The sequence below is a fragment of the Amphiprion ocellaris genome, chromosome 1 (genome assembly GCF_022539595.1).
Source record: "Amphiprion ocellaris isolate individual 3 ecotype Okinawa chromosome 1, ASM2253959v1, whole genome shotgun sequence".
NCBI classification, from domain to species: Eukaryota; Metazoa; Chordata; class Actinopteri; family Pomacentridae; genus Amphiprion; species Amphiprion ocellaris.
This window is the reverse complement of record NC_072766.1, coordinates 32,875,328-32,895,955: the sequence shown is the minus strand read 5'-3', so window position 1 is coordinate 32,895,955 and position 20,628 is coordinate 32,875,328. Positions and strand designations below refer to the sequence as shown.

The window sequence follows — 20,628 nt, the reverse complement described above, 5'->3', positions numbered from 1 at the left end:
TCTCCCCCGAAACATGGCGTCCTCATCTGAACGCCGGTCTAACTACGGTGTCCTCGAAGGGATAAAAATATAGAATTTGCTTAATTCAACCGAACAACATACAGTGCTACAGTACCACCTAGTGGGATGTTTCTGTTACTGCCTTACATGTACATGGTAAAAACCAAGAGTATGTGTATAAAGATAAACTATATTTTTTAAATGAAATGTCCATGTACGTTCAAATATCCAAGTTAGCCACATTGAGGTGTTAAAATCTACTGTTAAGATCTTCTGAGATTGAACGCCTTACAGTAACTTACTCTTTTGTGACCTGCATTGTTGTTTTTTTTCTTGTCAATTTTTTCTCTGTTATTCCCTATTTTTGCATGGTTTTTGTGTGTACAGTTTGCTTGCCAGGGCCCCGGTGGAAATGACACTTTGACAAAGGTTTGACTCAAACAATAGCATGTCAGTATTTTCAAGTGTCGACACAATGATATCTGAACAAACTGTTCACTGTTCTTTATTTCTGTACAAAAATCATTTGAAGAATTTTAATGTCATGGAGTTTCACCACTTTACAAGCCCAAGCCACATATACAACACATTCATTTGAAGTACAGTTATAGTAGACCAACTATACCAAGAGTCATATGCATGTATGCAGTTTGATACAAATCTTTTAAAATGGAGCTATAATGGGTTCTGTGTATTACATACAGTACACATAAAGGGCAGTTATAACATGACAACTTAAAGCATGTCCCTTGTAGAATTGGATCAACTGTGTCTGTACAATAAATAAGTATAAAATATATCTTTGTGGATTTTTAAAAACACATTAAACATACAAAACACTAAATTACTGCTACAACCTCCGAAAAAAGACCAGCTATTTCGGCAAGGGAGGGGTGGAGTAGGAGGTGGGGGTTCCTTTTTTCACTGATCGCAACACAGCTTTCATCATTATTTTAAAATGGGGGAATTGCACATTTAAAAACTCCATGGTTAAACATTTAGTGGAGAATTTGAGTTCATATTTTATATAGTCATAGGCATCTTGCTGGTTCATTCCAAAACATGGACAGTTTGGATCACAAACACAGATTTAAAAAGAAAAAAAAAAAACATGGAAGGAAAACATCACAATATCAAGTTATCAAGTGCTCGGAATGAAACAGAACAAGTTAACCACTGGTCCGGACACAAAACAAGGAATGTTTCTGTTGTTGTTTTTTCTTCTTCTGCTTGTTCTACTATTTTCTGTCTTTAAACACTTTAGTCCAACAAATGAGGAGAGTAAAACCGCTCAGCTTCTACACCTCACATCACATTTCACAGACATCTGCATGGCAAGGACGCTCAGAGATGCATATATGTTACAGATATGTTTCGGCTCACACCTTCTGATTTTTTGCTCTCTGTTGAATTAGCCATTGCCTTGGAATCCTAACCGCCTATCAATCATGGTTGACATCAAGGAGAATAGGCCTGTAGTTTGTAATGCATAAATATTCAACAACCAGGCTAGAAGAAAAGACTTCTAAAATGGAAAAGTCCATTAGAGTAGGGTTTGATTTTTTTCCAAGATAGTTTATTGTGAGACAGCAAGCTGACCAACCAAATCTCCTATGAATTATACACTTGCATGATACACTTTTGTAGAAATCCTCCTAATAGAAATGTATCTGTCTTTCCAGTGTTCAGTGCCAGTGCAGTAAGAAGTGTGAAAAATCGTGTAAAATCTGTAATCTGCACCCCCTGACCCCTTGGATCCCTGGGCATGCGTCTGGTATGCTGGTTCACTAATCGATTGATGGCCATGATGTTCCACTTTTAATTAATATAGTTTCTAATCTGTCATTAGTTGCCAAGCATGTATGTTGAAGACCTATCTGACTGAGAGGGATTGGTATTAAATATTTTGCAGATTTATTTTCAACTTAATCTGGGTGGCATCATGATTTCTTAACAATGTTTTCTGCTCGTAAAAAATATTTGCATGTGATTGCAATTGGTGGGAGGCTGGTTAGATCAAATCTGTGACACATTTTACCATTGAAGGGTCAATCTACTGCTACTAAAATGATGTCAGAAGGACCTGAGTGTCTGGATGCCGAGCACAAACTTCTTAACCTACTGGGTATAGGTTGTTCTTCATGGTCAACGATAAACACTGTCCCAATTACACTAAGCATCTAGGGACTCTAACCTTTCTTGGAAGTATCTGGTAGACAGTCACTAATGTAACAAACTACATACCTTTAGGAAGTGGAAGCAACAACCTTTTCAGCCGTTAGACTATGATGAGCAGACCCAGAGCTGGTTTGCCTGCCCTCCCAGCTTGCAGTGTGCTAAAAACTTGTACATAATGGGAAACCCATTGTTGCTTTACCATACTGAGCTTAACCTCACCAATTAGCTCAATTTCTCATTTTCCCTTTTAAAGATGGAGTTGCCTCATCTGTTATTAGCTATTATTATTAATCGACCCCTCAAAAAATCTTCTCTGAATTGAGAATTTAAAAATGCCCAATAGATACAATTTTACAATTGCTCTTGTCCCGGAAGAGCAGCTTTCAGCAACTGATCACAATTCCTACTGTCACTGGCTGAACACCTTTACCCTCAGCTCTTACATATCATTCTTCTCATATACTGTAACCAGAATTATTGAGAGAAGAACCTACTCTTAATAAATGTGTTCTAAACTGGTGATTCAGCTGAATTATTGCCATTAAAACTCAAAGGGCACCAGTCTGCTTAAAGCAAAGCACTTGTTGGATAATTGAAAGCCGTCTGAAACAGCACTGATAACTTCTTGCCCTAATGTCATGCTTGAACAGTTACAGTTATTAGCCAACGGTGTGGAAGTGAGAGAGCAGGTTCCATTTATACTCAGTAGGTCAACCTTCCCTTTTTCATCTTTCACAATTATTGACATTCTTGAGAAAAAAATCACGTACAAGAAAATTACCAGTGCTGCTATTTCTTTTTGTTGTCTTGCTGTTTAACAGCAAAATATAACAGGATCATCAGTGGAGCCAGAAAGCTTCAGAGTTGTACATTGTTGAACATTTTCTGTCTCCCTGGCCCTAAAGAATTCCGTCACTTTTTGTGCATACCAAGAAGAGCTCAAGATCATTTTTTTCAAAGAGAGACTGACCAAAAGACTGATCCATTATCCCCATTTGTATAAATATCACATCTTGCTCTTCTCGTTAATAACAAATCTTTTTGTTGTTAATTTTATCTTTGTATAATTGTCATGGACTCGTTCATTCAAATGACAGCTCAACCCTCGATAGCAGCATCTAAAAGTGACATCAAAAGGTATCAAAATTTTTGCTGTAGCCAATACAGAAGTCTGTTAGAGGACAGACTACATACGCAATATTAAAGGTTAAATACTGGTTTCTAAGTGAAAACTCTACAATGTATAGCTGGAAAAGAGTCAATTGAGAGCTTTGGTTGGGTCAGAGAATTAACTGCATTGCCACTTAATTTAGTAAACAGGGAAATGTTGGTGTTAACATGAAAGTCAGTTAATGTCATGTTAACTTTTGCACATGAGATACATTTTTACAGCACAACGGTAATGGTTAGCTGACCAAATCCAAAAGTTACTTTAGCTAACAAACTAATATTACATAAACATAACAATGCAGTCTGTGATGCAATAACAGTGTTCTGTCAGAAACAAAATCATTATTAATCAAGTCTATCAGTCTATCAATAATGGGTGTGAAGACAGCCATATTTCTGCAAACACGGTTGACTGTTCTGAGCCACTGTTGCCAACAAACTGAGGATTCATCGCAGAGTAGGGTCTTACACAGACATCAGTTCATCATGGACACTGCTGGCTCTGGGAGAGGGTTTTCCCCTTTTCAGCATACCAAATCACATCATTCTTTCTCACCACCAAATCTTGACTAAACAACACTTGATGTTGGACCAATGGCTCAGAGTGACTTACTCTGCAATGCTGGCAGTGTGCATGTATGTGTGAGTTTGTGCTGTTTGTATTCTTTTAGGGGTATGTGTTTCAGTATCTGGGGGTTACATAGTCACTTGGCTGTTCTCCCCGCTCGTCTTGCCACTCATAGCTTCATCTTGTGGACCACAGGGACAGGCAAGACCTGATGGATCTTAGCTCGGTTGGTGTCCACCTCCATATGGACCCAGTCAGGTTTGAAGGAGCCCTTGAATCCCACAAATGCCAGCTTATCTGCAGAGAAGCCATATTATATTAATGTAAGATAAATCCTCTGAGCACCAGGGTGTTTCTCAGTATTGCCTCTTTTGCGTTGCATAACACCATATATGTATGTCATAAAGGTTGATTATTGCAAAATACTGGAGAAGTGTGAAGCTAGGTGCCTTGCTCAAAGGACGGAACAGCATTACCATTCATTGACATTACAAGTGCTGCAATCTGAACATGAGTTGTTGGGGATATTTCTTTTAAAACACCTTTTTTTTCGCGACAGACCAGTCTCCATCTGTCTCAAAAAATGAACAAATTATGCCAAAACCATCTCTATAATGTTGTACATAGTTGTGAACAACTTTACATACATTTGTAAAAACCATATATATTATGGCAGTCTTGAGTTTTCAATGAGTCCTATAACTCTTAATTTTCTATGATATGATTATTGAAACACGTTTTTATCACAAAACACAATCATGCATGCTGGTTCTTTCATAAATTGCATATTCTTTGCTGCAAATAAATCACTTTGATAATGATATATGAAACATCGTTAGCGGACACTAATAAATGTAACAGACTAAATTCTCGAGCGTTTTTGTTGTGAAACCTTTAATTAGAAGAAAAAAGTTCCAAAGGGATGAGGAGGTAATACCATCATACTACTTTTAGCACATTTATCTCAGTAGACCTTTGTAGAGACATTGCTGGTTACCTTTCAATTTGATGCTCTTTTCTGCTCCTAATCTCTCCAGAACTTTGGTCCAGGATCCTCTAGTAACCATACGGCCCTTAGACGTCATGAGGACAATGGAACTAGTGACAGAGTGAGAAGCAGCCTGATATGTTAATGTTCACATTGAGCTAATAAGAGCTGGATGTGTATTTTAAGCTCCATCATGTATATATTTACTGGACAGAGAGACACTAGAGTGTGATTTGAGTAATCTGAACTGATTAAGGCATTTGGCTTAACGTAATTCAGTTTATTTGGAGCCCTGGGTATGAGCAATGTGTCACACAGTGAATTAAAAAAAAACTATGTGGTGAAACAAACCGAATTTTTCTCACCAGTCTCTCAGTCCACTGACATAGTTGTCTATCTGTGCAGGGATTCCCTGTAGGATAGAATTCCTAAAACTCTTGCTCTCGATCACTTTCCCACCATGCCCATCAATTACTGTCAGCTGCACCCCATCTTCTGGTTGGTATAACTTCCTGCCGTTCACCTGTCACAACAGAGGCGGTCAATCACAAAACAGTTCAGAGATCTACTGTAGGATGGCACTGCACACTTAATAATTTCACCATTAGTCAAATAGAACTGACATTAAAATAGCACAGTTCATATATGACAGCCTTAAACAGGATATATAGATGAACAGTGCTGAAATACACACGATAAAGCTAGAACATTATGATCAATCAGAGATGAAATGAATAATGCTGGTTTGTTACTGTGATACATGTCAAGATTTGGTTTATATTAGACAGTATGTGAACAGTCATAGTAAGCATTGGAAACAGTAAAAATGAGCTAGCAGTGACACCTAGTAACCTGTACCTACTGACAAGTGTGTGAGGACGGACAAAAGCACAACACACCTACAGGATGTTGAGCAGCCAAGACTCAAGGGCAAGGACTGAAAGGTGCCCATACTCACCACAATGTTTTGTCTCACTAGTGTACAAGTACATGTCAAAAGTATAGAAGTGAAAACTGCAACTTGTCTCTAAATAGTCCTTTCAAGGGGAATGTAGATGAAATAATGCATATACCGATCACTCCTGTAAAGTCCCCATATCCAGTGATCTAAGTCTAAACTGTTCAAGTAAAGTAATAGTTACTCTACACCTACTTTTCTACACTATGTCTAAGACAGTGGGTACCTCTGTAAATGCAAAGTCCTCCTTGATGTGGAAGAAACGCGTATTGTAGGACTCCAGTTTGACCTCTAGAAAGTTCTCTGGTGAGTGCTGAGAGGAAACAACCATACGATAGAGCTGGAATTAATACACAATATTAGGCATTTCACTCTAATTTCAATCTAAACTGCTGAAATCTAATAACAGATTTGTAAGGATTCTGATGAGAAATTGAGACTCAGCAGTAGGAAAAAGAAAGAGGATAACACAGAGAAAAATAGGATGTAAATAAGGATACAGATGTTGGAGCATTATTATGGTGGGATGTGTTTCTTAAAAATAGAGCAAAACTCTAGAATGACCTGCCACAGGAAATCATTAAGAGATGCACTATGGGGGAAAAGGGTAAGCCAACAGAGGCAATGCGATGCTCTGGGCAATGTTCTGCAGGGAAGCCTTGGGAATATTAATTTGACATGTACCACCTACCTAAATGTTAAGGTAGGTGGTACACAGACAACGTACATCTCTTCCTGGCAAGTGTATTCACTGATGGCAAAAGCCTCTTTCAGCAAGATAATCCACCCTACTACACTATAAACTTTTTCAGGAATGGTTTGAAGACCATGACAAAGACTTCAAGGTGTTGATCTGGCATATTTCCAGTTCTCAATCTTATAGAACATCTGTTGGTTGTGCTAAAAAAAAAAACAAGATCAATCTATGGAAGCCCCACCTTGCAAACTACCAAGACCTATCTACTGCTCATATCCTGCTATGTGATGACACGGGACACCTACCGAGGTCTGAGGAAGGGGGATCTACACAATATTAGGCGAGTGGTTTTAATGCTGTGGCTGAATAGTATTAAAAATATTAAAGATGTAAGTCAAGTGTGTTCAAACCACTCGCTACTTCTCAAGGCACTGAAACCCTATGCTGTAAACAGGGGTATGAACAGGCAAGAACAGTGTCAATTCCACTAGAAAACAGTGGCTGGTTGGAAACCTCAGTGTAAGAGCTCACCAGATTAGGCATCTTTCTGGGCATGGGTACATCTACAACAGGCAGCTCAGCATGTCTGGGGTAGGCTTGGGCCAAGCAGTTGCTGGGCAGACTGCCTTTTGGGATGACGGCTGTTATCTTCACCCTCTCACAACCCTTGACAGAGCAGAAGGAAAACTGCTCCCTGTCATTATGAGCCTTTACCTTCAGGAAGAGTAAGCTGCAATGCACACAAAATACATCATCAATGCTTCCTTTCGTCTTTTGCAACCACAGAAAAAAATGACATTGTGATATTTATATTTGCCTAGCATATATAATTCATTAAAATTACAATACTTAGAGCATAGAGGGGAAATAACTTTCTTGTTTTATTGAACATTGCTGTAGACCTTGACGAAAGCTATTGCTTTGATGAAAACAATCTCACTATACTTCACATAAAATTATTACACGTTATACTTCTTTATGGTATAGACAACAACATTATGGCCAAAGTTGTAGTGTTTGTGTGTGTGTGTGTGTGTGTGTGTGTGTGTGTGTGTGTGTGTGTGTGTGTGCGCGCGTCTGACCCAGTGTCTTCCTCCCAGTAGTAGTATCCTCTGGCCAGATGTGAGTGGTTGATCTTGTCCCTCTGTGTCGTCCTCATGAAGACACCAGTCTTGCGAGTCTGTTTGGTCAGGCGGTTGTGGATGTCTGAGATGATGGTGAAGGTAGTGCCTTGTGGGTAGCAGAGGCCCACATTGATCCAGTCATTTCTGAAACACAAAAACAAAGCAACGCACATACAGTACTGATTCAATCTTAAAGCAAATCCTGTTTTCACATCCAAAATAAACAGAAATAGCACACATGTGATCATTTCTGCCACAGTCTGATCACTCACAGATAAGGGATTTTTTAAAATAATTATTTTACTAAAGAAATGATTGTTTAAGCCATTTATAAAAAAGGGCTTGTGGGTTATTTTTAGACATGGGGAAATTTAATTAATAGTTGTATAAGGCTTGTTGAACCTAAACATCACTAAATAGAACTTGTCTGGCATTGTGGAGTAGCTAAAGGGTCTCAAAAAGCAGCACATGATGCCACGTTCAAAAGAGATTCAAGAACCGATGTGAAACAAAGTCATTGACTTTTATCAGTCTGGAAAGTATTACAAAGCCATTGCTGAGGCTCTGGGACTCAAGAGAACCATAGTAAGGGAAATTATCCACAAATAGATAAACATGGAAGAGTGGTGAACCTTCCCAGGAGTGGTCAGCTAACCAACATTTCTCAAAGAGCTACGCAACATCTCATCCAGGAGGTCACAAAAGAATCCAGACACACATCAAAAGAACTGCAGATCTCACTGTCCTCAGTTCACGTCTGTCTACATGACTCCACAATAAGGAAGAAACTGGGAGAAAATGGCATCATGGGAGAGTTGCAAGGATTAAACCACTACTGACCAAAAATAACATAAAGGTTCATCTGGCATTTGCAAAAAAAATATCTAGAGGAACCCCAAGACTTTTGGGATAACATTCTGTGGATTCGTAAGTCCAAGGTGGGCCTTATTGGAAGACATGGATCCTGTTACATCTGGAGTAAAACTAATACTGCCTTCCACAAGAAGAACATGATACCAACAGTGAAACACAGTGGTGGTAGTGTGAGGGTTTGAGGACCTGGACGACTTGTCATGGTTGATGGAGCCATGAATTCTGCTTTCTGTGAGAAAATCCTCCTGGAGAATGTCCACCATCAGTTCATGACCTAAAGCTCAACACTAATGGGTTATACAGCAAGACAATGGCCCAAAGCGCACAAGCAAGTCCACCTCTGAGTGGCTCAAAAAGAACAAAATTAAGATTTTGGAGTGGCCGAGTCAAAGTCTGGACTTGAATCCAATTGAGATGCCATGACAAAATGTTAAAAGGAGAGTTCATGGTCTAAAACCATCTAATGTAGCTGAATTCAAACTGTTCTGCAGAGAATAGTGGACCAGAATTCCTCCATGGGGATGTAAAAGACTGATCACAAACTATCACAAACGCTTAACTGGGAAGGTTCACCACTGTTCCATTTTTGTCTCCATTTGTGGATAATGTCTCTCACTGTGGTTCTCTGGAGTCCCAGAGCCTCAGCAATGGCTTTGTGACCCTTTCCAGACTGATAAATGTCAATGACTTTGTTTCTCATCTGTTCTTGGACCTCTTTAGAGCATGGCATCATGGTGCTGCTTTCTGAGACCCTTTAGCTACTTCACAATGCCAGGCAGGTTCTGTTTAGTGATGCTTAGGTTCAACAAGCGCAGCAGTAATCATATGTGAGTAATCGTATGGCTGGGGAAACTGAATCGAATTGCCATATGAAGTACTTTAATAAGTTGTATACTGCAATTAAAAGACATATAATCTAAGTTAATAAGTAGTATGTGGGCTACTGTACAATTTCTGCTTGTTAAAGAGCATCTTAAATCTCAAATTACACATAACCAGCATTGTATTAAACTTCACTAAATTACATACAAGCAATTAAATATGACCTGTGAGTCTTTTATTCATACTCTATGGGGCTGGTTATCAGTCAGCTGAGTGCATTATGCAGAATGCATGTTATATGCCTTTTAAGAGAGAACCTTCTAAAATATTTTGGTTAGCTTGATGATTGCGCTATCAAATGCATTGGTGAACTATTGTGGCTCTCACTTCATAAAGCCATGTAAACTACTTATCAATCGAATCCATAATGTTCTCACATTGGATCACAGAAAAGCACTGACTAATTGCAGCTTGAAATTAAAAATAATGCTTTAGAATAAGATGAAATTAGAACTAAAATGAACTGAAGAAGATATAAAGTGAAAGATGATGAACTACTTAACAGTTGTTTTGTCTTTCTTTTTTCCACCAAAACATTGCTACATCTGATTTTATCAAGTGAAACAAAGCAAGTGAATTGAACCACAATCAGCTGGCTGATTCTCAAAGGACAGATAGCAGATGTTCTCTTAAATCAAGTCCAAATTAGTTATTTCAGCCCTCCCTGCAGTCTGCCTCACTTGCCGTATACCATTATGACCTGTAGATGGGGCCATTGGTGTATGGACAATCAATGAAAATGTTTTTGCTCAGTGCTGTCTTTGTCGTGTTTGTCAGGGTAGACTCAGGCCATGGGGATTATTTGGCCTGCTTGAAATGATAACCAGTATTTATGCAATTTAAAATGCTCAAGGCCACATTGTGGAAAAAAAACATCTGAAGGGAGGAGGCCAAAGCACAATGTGAGGCTCTCTCTGCTTCTGTTGTGAACTGTTGTAAGTAGACACTGTACAAACACTTTTGCTGTCAGACACAAACTGATTTCTTTTGTGCATATTGATACCATTTCTATTGTTTAAAACTAGAAAACTCAAAACCTAACCATCTTCTACAAACTATTGCACACCTTAGAAAACTATGTCTACATTTACTTTGGATTCACAATGGACAGTGACAGAAAAATAAAATGAAACTGAAGCAGCAGAACAAGATGTTTTTTTAATTACTTGTTTTCTCAATGCAAGATGATCTCTGACACTTCAATTGGAGATTGACTAGGGACTAATTCCCCTGAAGCATCGTCCCTCAAGCAGAGATGAGGAGTGGGTTAAAGAGGAAAATACCCAACCAGTGCTTAACTACACTCATTTATCAGACTCAGGAAACACAAAATGCTTGATGCTTAATCTAACAAGTAGTTCAACAAACAGGCTTATATGATGTGCAGCCTGTCTATATCTTCAGACCAAACTGAAAAAATATGCTTCATGCCTTGTTTAAGAATCATCAGAAGTTTTGATTCTTTTTTTTTGTTTTTGTTGTTGTTGTTGTTGTTTTGAGTATTAAAATGATTCAGTGATGGTCGTCTGTACATCTAACGGTACATAGCAGAAAGGACTGGTTAACTGGAATATTTTATTTTCCAAAATGTGGTCAAATACAAACTTAAAAACTGAGTATGAATTGAGGCTCACTTTGGACAATTACCATTTAATATAATAAAATACTTGTTACAAAAAACATTACTTAATGACATTAATATCACTTACTTCCTCAAACCCAAGATTATATAAAACCTCATTAACCCAGCAATGCCTGTTGCCAGAGATGAAGAATGATAACCACCTTCATCAGTTTTTGTAACTAAGTGAGATCAAGATCTCAGTAGCTTTCTATGAAATGTGAGACATGATTGTTTTTTAAAAATGAAAATCTGTCAGACAAATTCCCCAAATTGTTCAGTCTTACTGGATTATCAGCTTAGATACCTTGAGTTAACTAAGGAGAAGCTGTCAAAGAAGCAGCTCTGTGAGAGCTGTGAGATCTTTACCTACTATGTAAACAGCACTGAGGTGCTACATAAACAACACTGAATTGAACTGAATGTAATGAAATGCAGTCTTCCTCCTCTCCCTATTATCTTCCTTTTCTCCTTTGATTGCTAGCATCAGCGTTGCTCCAAAAACAGTGTTTTGTAGGAGGTAAAAGAAAGGCTAAAATTCACTTCATGCATGGCTGCCTGCAACAGATGATGCCCTGATTCTTCTCAGTATTTTCAAAGAACCAGGCTTGTAAATAAGCCAGATGTTTGTCTGGATGGGCTGGGTGCTTTCTACAGGATCTAAAAGGTGAATTTATTTTTCTTGGATAATAATAAAGCTTTCTTAGATATTTGATGAACAGCAATGATAGCAGGGTACTTAATTGTTTTCATACCGCTCTGTTCATCACTGTCAACAGAATAATGTCATTTTTGTGAAATTTGGCACATTTACATTCTACTGTTAGTGCTGTCTATTGTAAGTAAAGCAAATGACCTGGTCAACAATCACTGCTGTATGAGTGCTTTACGTGAAGGAGGTGATTCTTCTAAATGTGTGCTGTCACAGGTACCTGTTGAAGTTGATGAGCCAGATTGTGACCTCAGCAGGTGCTGCCTGGTCCCAGTGGATAGTGTAGCCTTTGGCCAGTGTAATGACTGGCTGGAACTGCTGGTAGTGTTTCCTCTTCCCCAGAGCGCCCTCTAGTGCCAGGGGCCGATCTGGGTACTCATCCCTCACTATGAGCATGTTCAAGTTGGCAGGATTACGTGTCTGGACGTAGATCTGAGGAAAATATGTTCATAGAAAGAGAAAGGTAGCTGTAACATTTAGACCAAAAAAAAAAAAAGGAAAATAAATCTTATTCAGTATCAATATGATTAATATATTTCTTCTCATTTATTCTGACATGGACTGGACTCATTTCTATCAGCTGGTCTTTTTTGCACCAGTCCATCACAGAGCTAGATATACAGACAAACAATCACACTCACATTCACACCTACAGACAATTCAGAATCACCAGTTAACCTCAGCATGTTTTTGAGCTGTGACAGGAAGCTGGAGAACCTGGAAAAAAAATTACGTATGCAAAGGGAGAACATGCAAACTCCATGCAGAAAGATCCCAGGCCAGGATAGGAACCAGGGATCTTTGAGCTGCAAGGTGACAAGTGCTAACCACTGAGCCACTGTGCAGCCCCTGCAAGTAACCAACTAATGCCAAACAGCTGTAGCATGCATTGTACTTGTTAGGGCTGGTTTATGGAGACACTCGCTGACCTACCTGTGCATAATGACCACTGCAGATGGCAGCTTTCCAGTCAGGCACATCAATGCAGTCAGGGTGACGGAGCAGCCAGTTGTCCTCTTTAACCAGGAAGGCTCCGGGATATTCACTGACTGAGCCGTCAATATCATGAAAGATGGTTGTCTTGTCTCCATCCATCTGCATTTTATTGAACCAAGGTCCCGGCTCACCAAAAAACACCCGAGAAGTGATCTAAGCAGAATGGTAAATTTGAAACTGCATATTGTAGCCAGTTTGTACTCCCATCACTTACAATCATATCCAAAATTCTCAACCTTCTAAATGTTTTGTACATCTTCCAGTTTTTTTCAATTTTCACATTTACATCATAACCAAGGCCCTTTGTTTTGAATAACAAAGGGCCTTGGTCATGACAATAATAACAAAATAAAGTCTAGATAGAAGATGACGTTACAGCAACAGTATGGATTTAAAAAAAAAAAAAAAAAGCAGATCTTGGTAAAGTTTCATTGGCCCACATTTTTTGTGTATTTCACACTGATGCTGACTTACAGGTACATGATCAAAGGTGATGTCAGTGACATTATTGTTTGGGCAGCTCTGCCATGAGTTGTTGAGCCGGAAACCAAAGGCGCTGGTGTGCCGTCCATCCATTGCTGTGTATTTCCGAAATGTACAGTTCTGCACATTGATTGGTCCATCGTAGATCTGCATGCCTCGGATAGGAAAATCACTGCAGAGAAGCAGGGATCCAAAAACACACTAGCTCATTAACAACATACACCCAGTGTTCGGTAGCGAAGGAAACAGTAGTGCAATGTCGGCTGTTAAACCAAGCTTACAGTGCATTTAAAGGGACTATTATACTTTCCACTTACATGCCATGTGGTAGGGTCCTGCCAATGGGATCAGAACCCCCAGGGCCCCAAACATTGTTGTCTGGAAGGAGCATTCCATGATTCTCACTTTCACCCACAAACAGCGAGTTTTTCACCTGCTGATGAGAGCCGTCATCATCTGGAAATGTCCCTCCACTGCAAGAGACAGGGAGGGTTCCATAGTACACAAACACCTATTTCAATGACCTCATACACAGAATTTTTTAATTTTATTACACCGCCAAGAAACGCGGCAGAGTTATGTGACGATCGTCATTGATTTGTCCATCTGTTTGTCTGTCTCTCTGTAAGCAGCATTACTCAAATACAGACTAATGGATTTGGATGAAATTTTCAGGAAAGGTCAGAAATGACACAAGGATGAAGCGATTAGATTTTAGCAGTGATGCTGCTTATAGTCTGGATCCACGGATTTGTTAAAGATTTCTGTATCATTGTGAAATAGTGGCACAGCGTCACTGTAACTATGAGAACAAGTGAACACTACGTCAGCTGCCTGCTGATGATCACATGATTGCGAACCTACTACAAATCCATCGCTGCAGACTTCTTCTTCTTCTTCAATTTTATTTACAGGATTTTATTATCAGGACTTATCCTTCGGAAATGATACAAGGAATAATTGATTAAATTGTGCGGGTGTTTCCAAGTCCCATCAATTCCCACTGCAATATCACCACTTACTACAGTATGATTCTTTTTGAATGTGTGTTTTGGGAGTCCCTTAACTTTATAGAGGTGTAATATTAAATGAGTAAAGAACACATTTATGCATACCTATTAGGCCTGTTCTGCCATGAAGCCGTCTGAATGTTTTTATGAACACATTGTAGTAAATTCTTTTTAAGTAAATCTCTGGCAAAAGTGAACATACGACTGTGAAATGGCTATTCTGTTCTTTGCTCTACACCATGGGAAACATCTGGCAGGAGTGGATAGCCAGTCATTTTTGTGGCAGTGAAGTGATCTGAGCAAATGTACATAAATACGGGACAGCAGCTGTGGGGTGCCATTTAAAGTGTGATGATAGAAAATAGCTTGACTTCAGAGAACTGTGACTGGGCCGCTACAGATGCAGCCAGTTACAGTGAAGCGACAGCCTGTTCTGCCTCAGCTCCATCTCCTGCTGCTCTCTGTATCTATCAGTTACTCTAATCATCATCATTGTGTTTTACTGACCAGATTCGCATTTTGGCTGTCCTCATTTGCATGATTTCCTACTTCTGTTGTGAGACATTGATACAAGCATAAAACAGCGATTTGATCAATTACCTGTCAACCAGCAGTTACTACTCAGCTAAATCACAGCTAATAACAGCAGCTGTGCTTTGCATTAAGGTTTATATTAATATGACTAGTCAGAGAGAAAGTTAGTGCAGCACAACCCCAGACCCCCAGAATCCTGCCCTGCTTCATTATTTTACAAAAGCTTTGTTTACCCAACACACCTTGAAACACAAAACTGACATTTTAAGATCCATGGTACTCTGTTATGGGAATGTTTCATTTTGGGGGATTCACACGCACTTGTCTGGACAGAGCGGTGAAAAAAAAATATGGATAATGGATAAATATGGGTGTGCTGTATTCACTCACTGGCACCAAGTTTGGTAAAGTCTAAATTTAGATTTTTGACCAATTCCTACCTCTGTGACCATCACACTCCTAAATTACTTTTCACACTGCATCATCAAAGCACTCCGCTTCCCAGTGCATCTCAGGCATACTCCTTATAGGGCATTTTCCAATTACTCACACACAGAGAAAAAGATTGCAAGGGAGAGAGAAAGACAGAAAGAGAGAGAGCAGTGAATGCATACAGCGGCCCTTTGTTCCGATCTATACAAATATGACCAGTGGTTTAATAGAGGGGGAGTCTTACCTTGCAAGAGTAAGCCCAATGCCATTATCAGCAAATCTAAACAAGAAAATTGAGAATATTACAACATTTTACTGTCTCAAGAGGACACACACGCACACAGACAGACACACACACACCACACCACACCCACACAGTCTAAAGGAGATAAAAACTTATTATAGGGATACATTTCTAGCTTTTATCTCTGTCATCAAATGAGCAAAATAACCAGCTTTGACATGTGAAACTCAAGATAAGGATTTTTTGCTACAATCAGTTGCAATAAAAGTTGACAAACTTCACTCGGACAAACAGTCGACGCACTGCTCAGTCTTAGATCCATGCTTGTTGTACTCACTGGCAGTCATCCAGCCAGACATCCCCTCCTCTCAGCCAGGCTCCATGATCCTGGTTCTTATAGGCTACAAAGTGGTGGATTAAAGCAGGGACTCTAGGTTTGAAGGGATCAGCATCCTGGTGGGGTCCATACCTAAACAATGGTGTAGGGGAACAGAGTGTTAGCATTTAATTATATTTATTTCTGAGCTGTATTTATAGCTAAAAACTAACTTGGTCACAGTGTATTGTAATTCTTTAACTTTTTGTTTTTCTATTGTTTTAAACAGCTACAGACAAGGTTATTTTAATGTCCTAGTTGATTTGGTCACACCTGTGGTTCCTATGACCTTTATTACAAACACTTGCCCTACAGTTACTCCTTGCACTTCCATTGCTGTTTTCTTTTTTTTTTTTTTGTCCACGACCCCTTCATAGAAAAATCAGGTTAATTAACGCTGCCACCAGGCCACCAAGTAGGACCAACCTCCCTGAATCCTGAGCTTTCTGAATCCTTCGACTTTGGCCAAACTTGTATTCTTTAACTTAAGAAACAGAACACACGTAAGAAACACCTCTTATTATAATTCAAAAACTGTACTTTACAGTAAATATAGCCTTGCATAACTTGTAACTATATATTTTCATTTAATTAACCTTGGCATATTGATTCATTTCATTTTGGAGATGTTATTGTATCATTTTACAGAAAAGATGTTTTCAATTCATATGCCCCGGTTGTCTTTATTAGCTCATAAAGAAATGCTCACCATAAGCTTGAGGTAAGTTGGATTGTGATACTTTTAAATGAAAAGCGTTTGCATTTAAAGTAATCTGGGAAATAACACTGTCATAGTCCATTTTCTTTTGTTGGACTGAGGGATAAGAGATTTGTTTGGAGTGGGGTGAAATCTAAGTTGAACGCTGAACGATTTTGAGGGGAGCCCTGTGTGGGGCCTATGAGGGCAAGAGCAATGAGCACACATATGTCCAAGAGCAAGGAGCGGAAATTTTCCCCACTCCACTCCACTGACATGCCCTGCTGTTCAGACTGAGGTTCATGTCCTGTGCATATGCGCTATTTCCAAAACTTAGATAGATTTAGGGACCAAAAATACTTTGTTAAGCTTAGGAAAAATATCATTCTTAAAACACACGGCTACAAAACACCCACAGGAAACGTATCCATTACACACAACAAATTCACCATGCTTAATAATACTGGGCCTGATATGACTTCAGCTCAACTGTCATGGGTGAGGGTGTTCTTACCTGGCTCCAACCAGAGATAGGAAGGGTCTCTTATCCCTGTCATTTGCCTGGGTGGTCTTTACTCCATTATCAAGGATCATTCCAGCCTAGAAGAGAAAGAACCTAAAATTATGCACAGACCCTGAACAAAAATGAAATGAATCAATGTATGAAGTACATTATCTTTATGAAGGATGACTACCATGATTCACCTTTAAGCCCAAATCAGGCTGCGTCTGCTCACATCTCCTACTGAGCTGCAAAAAACTTGTCTTGCTTTATAAAAATATGTGAAATGAATGTCAACAGGCTTTTTACAAAGGCTGATCTTTTGATGAACTATTTCTGTGTTGTTCTTTTGACTTTCCTTTGCAAAACAAAAAAGTGCTTGAATGTCATTGTGAAATGTGTTTATTAGCAACTTCGACAAATAAATCAAGCTTAGTAGCAGGAGACTGTTGCACCCTGTTCCAGACACATGTTGAACAGCCAGCATCCGTTTTTAATGAGGAGAAATGCATTTAGGGTAAATCAAATGCAGCTGCTCTCATTTATGTAATCAGTCTCAGTGAATATCCTGTTCAGTCTTGTAGCCCTGATAGTGTTTGTGCTAGGTTTGATAAATCTGAATATTAACCTTGGCATTCTCATCCTTCACTTATTTTTTCATGTGACTAGAGCTTAGCTGAGTGACTACCATTTCCTAAAAAATATCCCTTTCTCTTTACCTGTTTTATTTGTGATTTGCCTTACCTGCTACTCTTTTTAAATGAGCTCTCTTGCTTCATGGTGAGTAGGTAGTGTCCTCTCTGCTCTACGTAACATGTAGGTTTCATTTGGAGGATGAGGTTGGTGTAATTGGGAGGCAACTTTACAGGAAATATGCAAACTGCAGAACTACAATAATTAGCTAAAATGCACTAGGCAGGAAAAAGCTGCAGAGAAGAAAATGATTCATAGTAGATTTGCCAGTACTAGTGAGAAGCATTACTTCAAATGTTCAAATATTAAAAAAAATAAATAAAAAAAAACAAGAATTACAAAAGTATGAGGGGGATGCGCCCAAGAAAGTGGTAAACACAGCACTGACCTTAAATTAAGGATGAACACAGCAGATCAATATTTCTCAGATCTCATTTAGTACAGCTTTAAAGGGTTAGTTTATATTTCTTTTTGAAGTGAGCCTGCATGCGCTATCTACTAAAAGTCTGTGTACTATCTACATTGGATGGTAATTGCCAGTGTAACACAGGAATCTGTTATTGTGTGTTTTGGCGTTGTTAGTTCAGCTGAGAATTAACATTTAAAAAAAAAAAAAAACCTAACTGACCAAGGCAATTCCTCATTCTGTTAGGTAAAATTACTGTGTTGAAGGAGTCAGGTGGCTGAGAAAAGAACAAAATAACAACCTCAGCTCCCCATTTAAAAGGGGTGGTTGAAATACACTTTTAGCTTCTGTGCCAGTACTCCTGTCTGCTTTTTCAAACTGGAGACATGCGGACCATCTACTGCAGGTGATACACTTTATGAATTCCAAACTAGTCCTTTGAACACTCACCACAACATTCATCAATTACCCAAAGAACAAGATGTCTCCGAACTCTTGAACCAAAATACTTTCACTTTTCCTTATATTTCAATAAAATCAGTCACAATGATAGAAGCCTTCCTCTGCTTCCTCTGCTTCCGCTGCTGCTGCTGCTGCTATGCCTAACCTGCAGCCTGGCCACAACCTCTTCTCTTACAAACATTCAGGGGAGGAAACCTGACATGAGTTATGCTCCCATTAGGATGATCCAAATTCAAAGTGAAGACAGGAGGGAAAAAAAGTGAAATGGAAAAGAAAAGACATCACTGTTGGAGGCAGACAAGGGATAGAAGCAGCAGCACTTCCTTTTCCACAAGGGCCTCCTAAATCTCTCTCTGCTTCAGCTGTGCTTGATGCCTCAGGTACTGATAAACTGTCTCCTGTCCTCTTCATCTAATCCCCCTACTTTGGCTCACTTACTTGTTTCTGGTGTTTGTCCTCAGTTTTGTTGTTGTCACTATTCACCCATTCTTCCTCCTCCTTTGTGACATGTCACAAAGGAGGAGCTCTATGATGTTAAATATTAATCAACTAAGAAATATTTTAAATTACCAAAATACAGCTTTCTTTAACAGAAAAACTGGATGATTTCTAAATGCATCAACGTACTGTAACCTATAATGTGGTGGCCTTTTCCAAACTAAGATAACCTGATAGCATCACTGTAAATGGTCAGTGACCTGCACCTATATAGCACCTTTTGAACCTTAGCTGGGTCTACAAAGCGCTTCAATGTGTTTCTTATTCACACACAGACACACACATACACACACATACACACCATTCATCCTCAGACTCACCCTGTAGTTGGAATGGGCTCTGTTGTTGGTGAACTGGCCCATAGGTGTGTGTTCAGTGTGTCCAGGGGAGTACAGCCCCTCTGAGGGGCCTGTGGGCACATGGTGGAAAATGAACCAGAAACCCGTTTCCTGGGGGTTTACACACACACAAGCATATACAAACAAAAAGAGGCTGTTATGCAAAGGTTTTAAAAGAAATAAACGTGCAACAAAGAATTCATGCACATGTGCAGATTCATATGCCCACATTTTAGTTCATACATCAGCACATGTATACTCCCACACATAACCACAGCTTTAACTTTGCCTCTTTATATGTCATCCTGTCTGTGTTGTTCTTCACAGGTATGCAAATGAGAAATGTTAACACACTGGTGAGGATAAACTAGATTCCGTTACACTCAGAGTAGCCCTGTGAAATTCCAGAATCATAATTGGCACTCTATCATAGCTAAAGCACAGTAGTGCCTCCGTCCGTTGTCTGGTTGATTCTGAAGCTGATAGGAGTATACAGCCATTAATCTGACCTGGCAACGTGGTAATGAGATAGATGTCCACCTGGGGAGATGGAGGAGGAATGAAGAAGAGGGGAGTGGGGTGTTGGGGGGGAAACGGCGGAGTGAGAAACTCACCTCTGAGCCTGCAGCAGCACAGTTGATGAGGTTGTTATTGGGGTTGGCGATCCAGAAAGTTGAAGTTGCACTATAAAGAGGGAGAGTGCAAAGCAAAAGGAATTTGTCTATTAAGAACTTCAGATAAAAGTGACAACAAAGAGCCTAAAAAGTCTTCATTTTCACCTTATGTCTGAACAAAAGAACTAAAAACTCCAGCATCAGTAAGAAGACATGATGGATGTTTTTGAGCTAAAAGTGACAACAGCTACCTCTTAAAAGAAACAGTATCCAAGGAGAGAAAATGATTTCTAAATCGATTTATTGACAGTAGCACTATACATGCACAAATACTACTAAATGTATAATTTATTTTTATGATTTAGTAGTATTTGATCCCATATGTTCAAAATCCACATTTGTTGTGTTTTGTGTGCTTTATAACTTGAAGGTGTAAAATAAAAGCTGTGAGATTATGAAGAAGACTAACCCTGACATTCCTCTCCCTCCAGTCCCCCCTGAACAAGACTTCCTCCCAACCTCACAAGCCAGTCAGGATTTTGTTCAGATGATAAATAGGAACTGGGGAAGCA

The 20,628-nt window shown here is 39.2% G+C and overlaps 1 protein-coding gene across 3 annotated transcripts in view; it reads right to left on the bottom strand.

Moving 5' to 3' along the window:
• Nucleotides 1-489: 489 nt before the first annotated feature.
• The window catches only part of LOC111564509 (cell migration inducing hyaluronidase 1), a 142,390-nt gene continuing 122,251 nt past the window's right edge, over nt 490-20,628 (bottom strand). For all 3 annotated transcript variants that reach the window (XM_055010919.1, XM_055010917.1, XM_055010922.1), the window contains 15 exons: nt 20,057-20,126; nt 19,425-19,553; nt 17,058-17,143; nt 15,808-15,939; nt 15,471-15,506; nt 13,568-13,723; nt 13,242-13,422; nt 12,705-12,920; nt 11,992-12,203; nt 7,642-7,827; nt 7,091-7,289; nt 6,089-6,175; nt 5,270-5,427; nt 4,914-5,014; nt 490-4,213 (listed from right to left, as the gene is read on the bottom strand). In XM_055010919.1, coding sequence (XP_054866894.1) covers nt 4,086-4,213; nt 4,914-5,014; nt 5,270-5,427; nt 6,089-6,175; nt 7,091-7,289; nt 7,642-7,827; nt 11,992-12,203; nt 12,705-12,920; nt 13,242-13,422; nt 13,568-13,723; nt 15,471-15,506; nt 15,808-15,939; nt 17,058-17,143; nt 19,425-19,553; nt 20,057-20,126 — 2,077 coding nt within the window. In that variant the 3' untranslated portion in view covers nt 490-4,085. The remainder of the gene's footprint in view (nt 4,214-4,913; nt 5,015-5,269; nt 5,428-6,088; nt 6,176-7,090; nt 7,290-7,641; nt 7,828-11,991; nt 12,204-12,704; nt 12,921-13,241; nt 13,423-13,567; nt 13,724-15,470; nt 15,507-15,807; nt 15,940-17,057; nt 17,144-19,424; nt 19,554-20,056; nt 20,127-20,628) is intronic.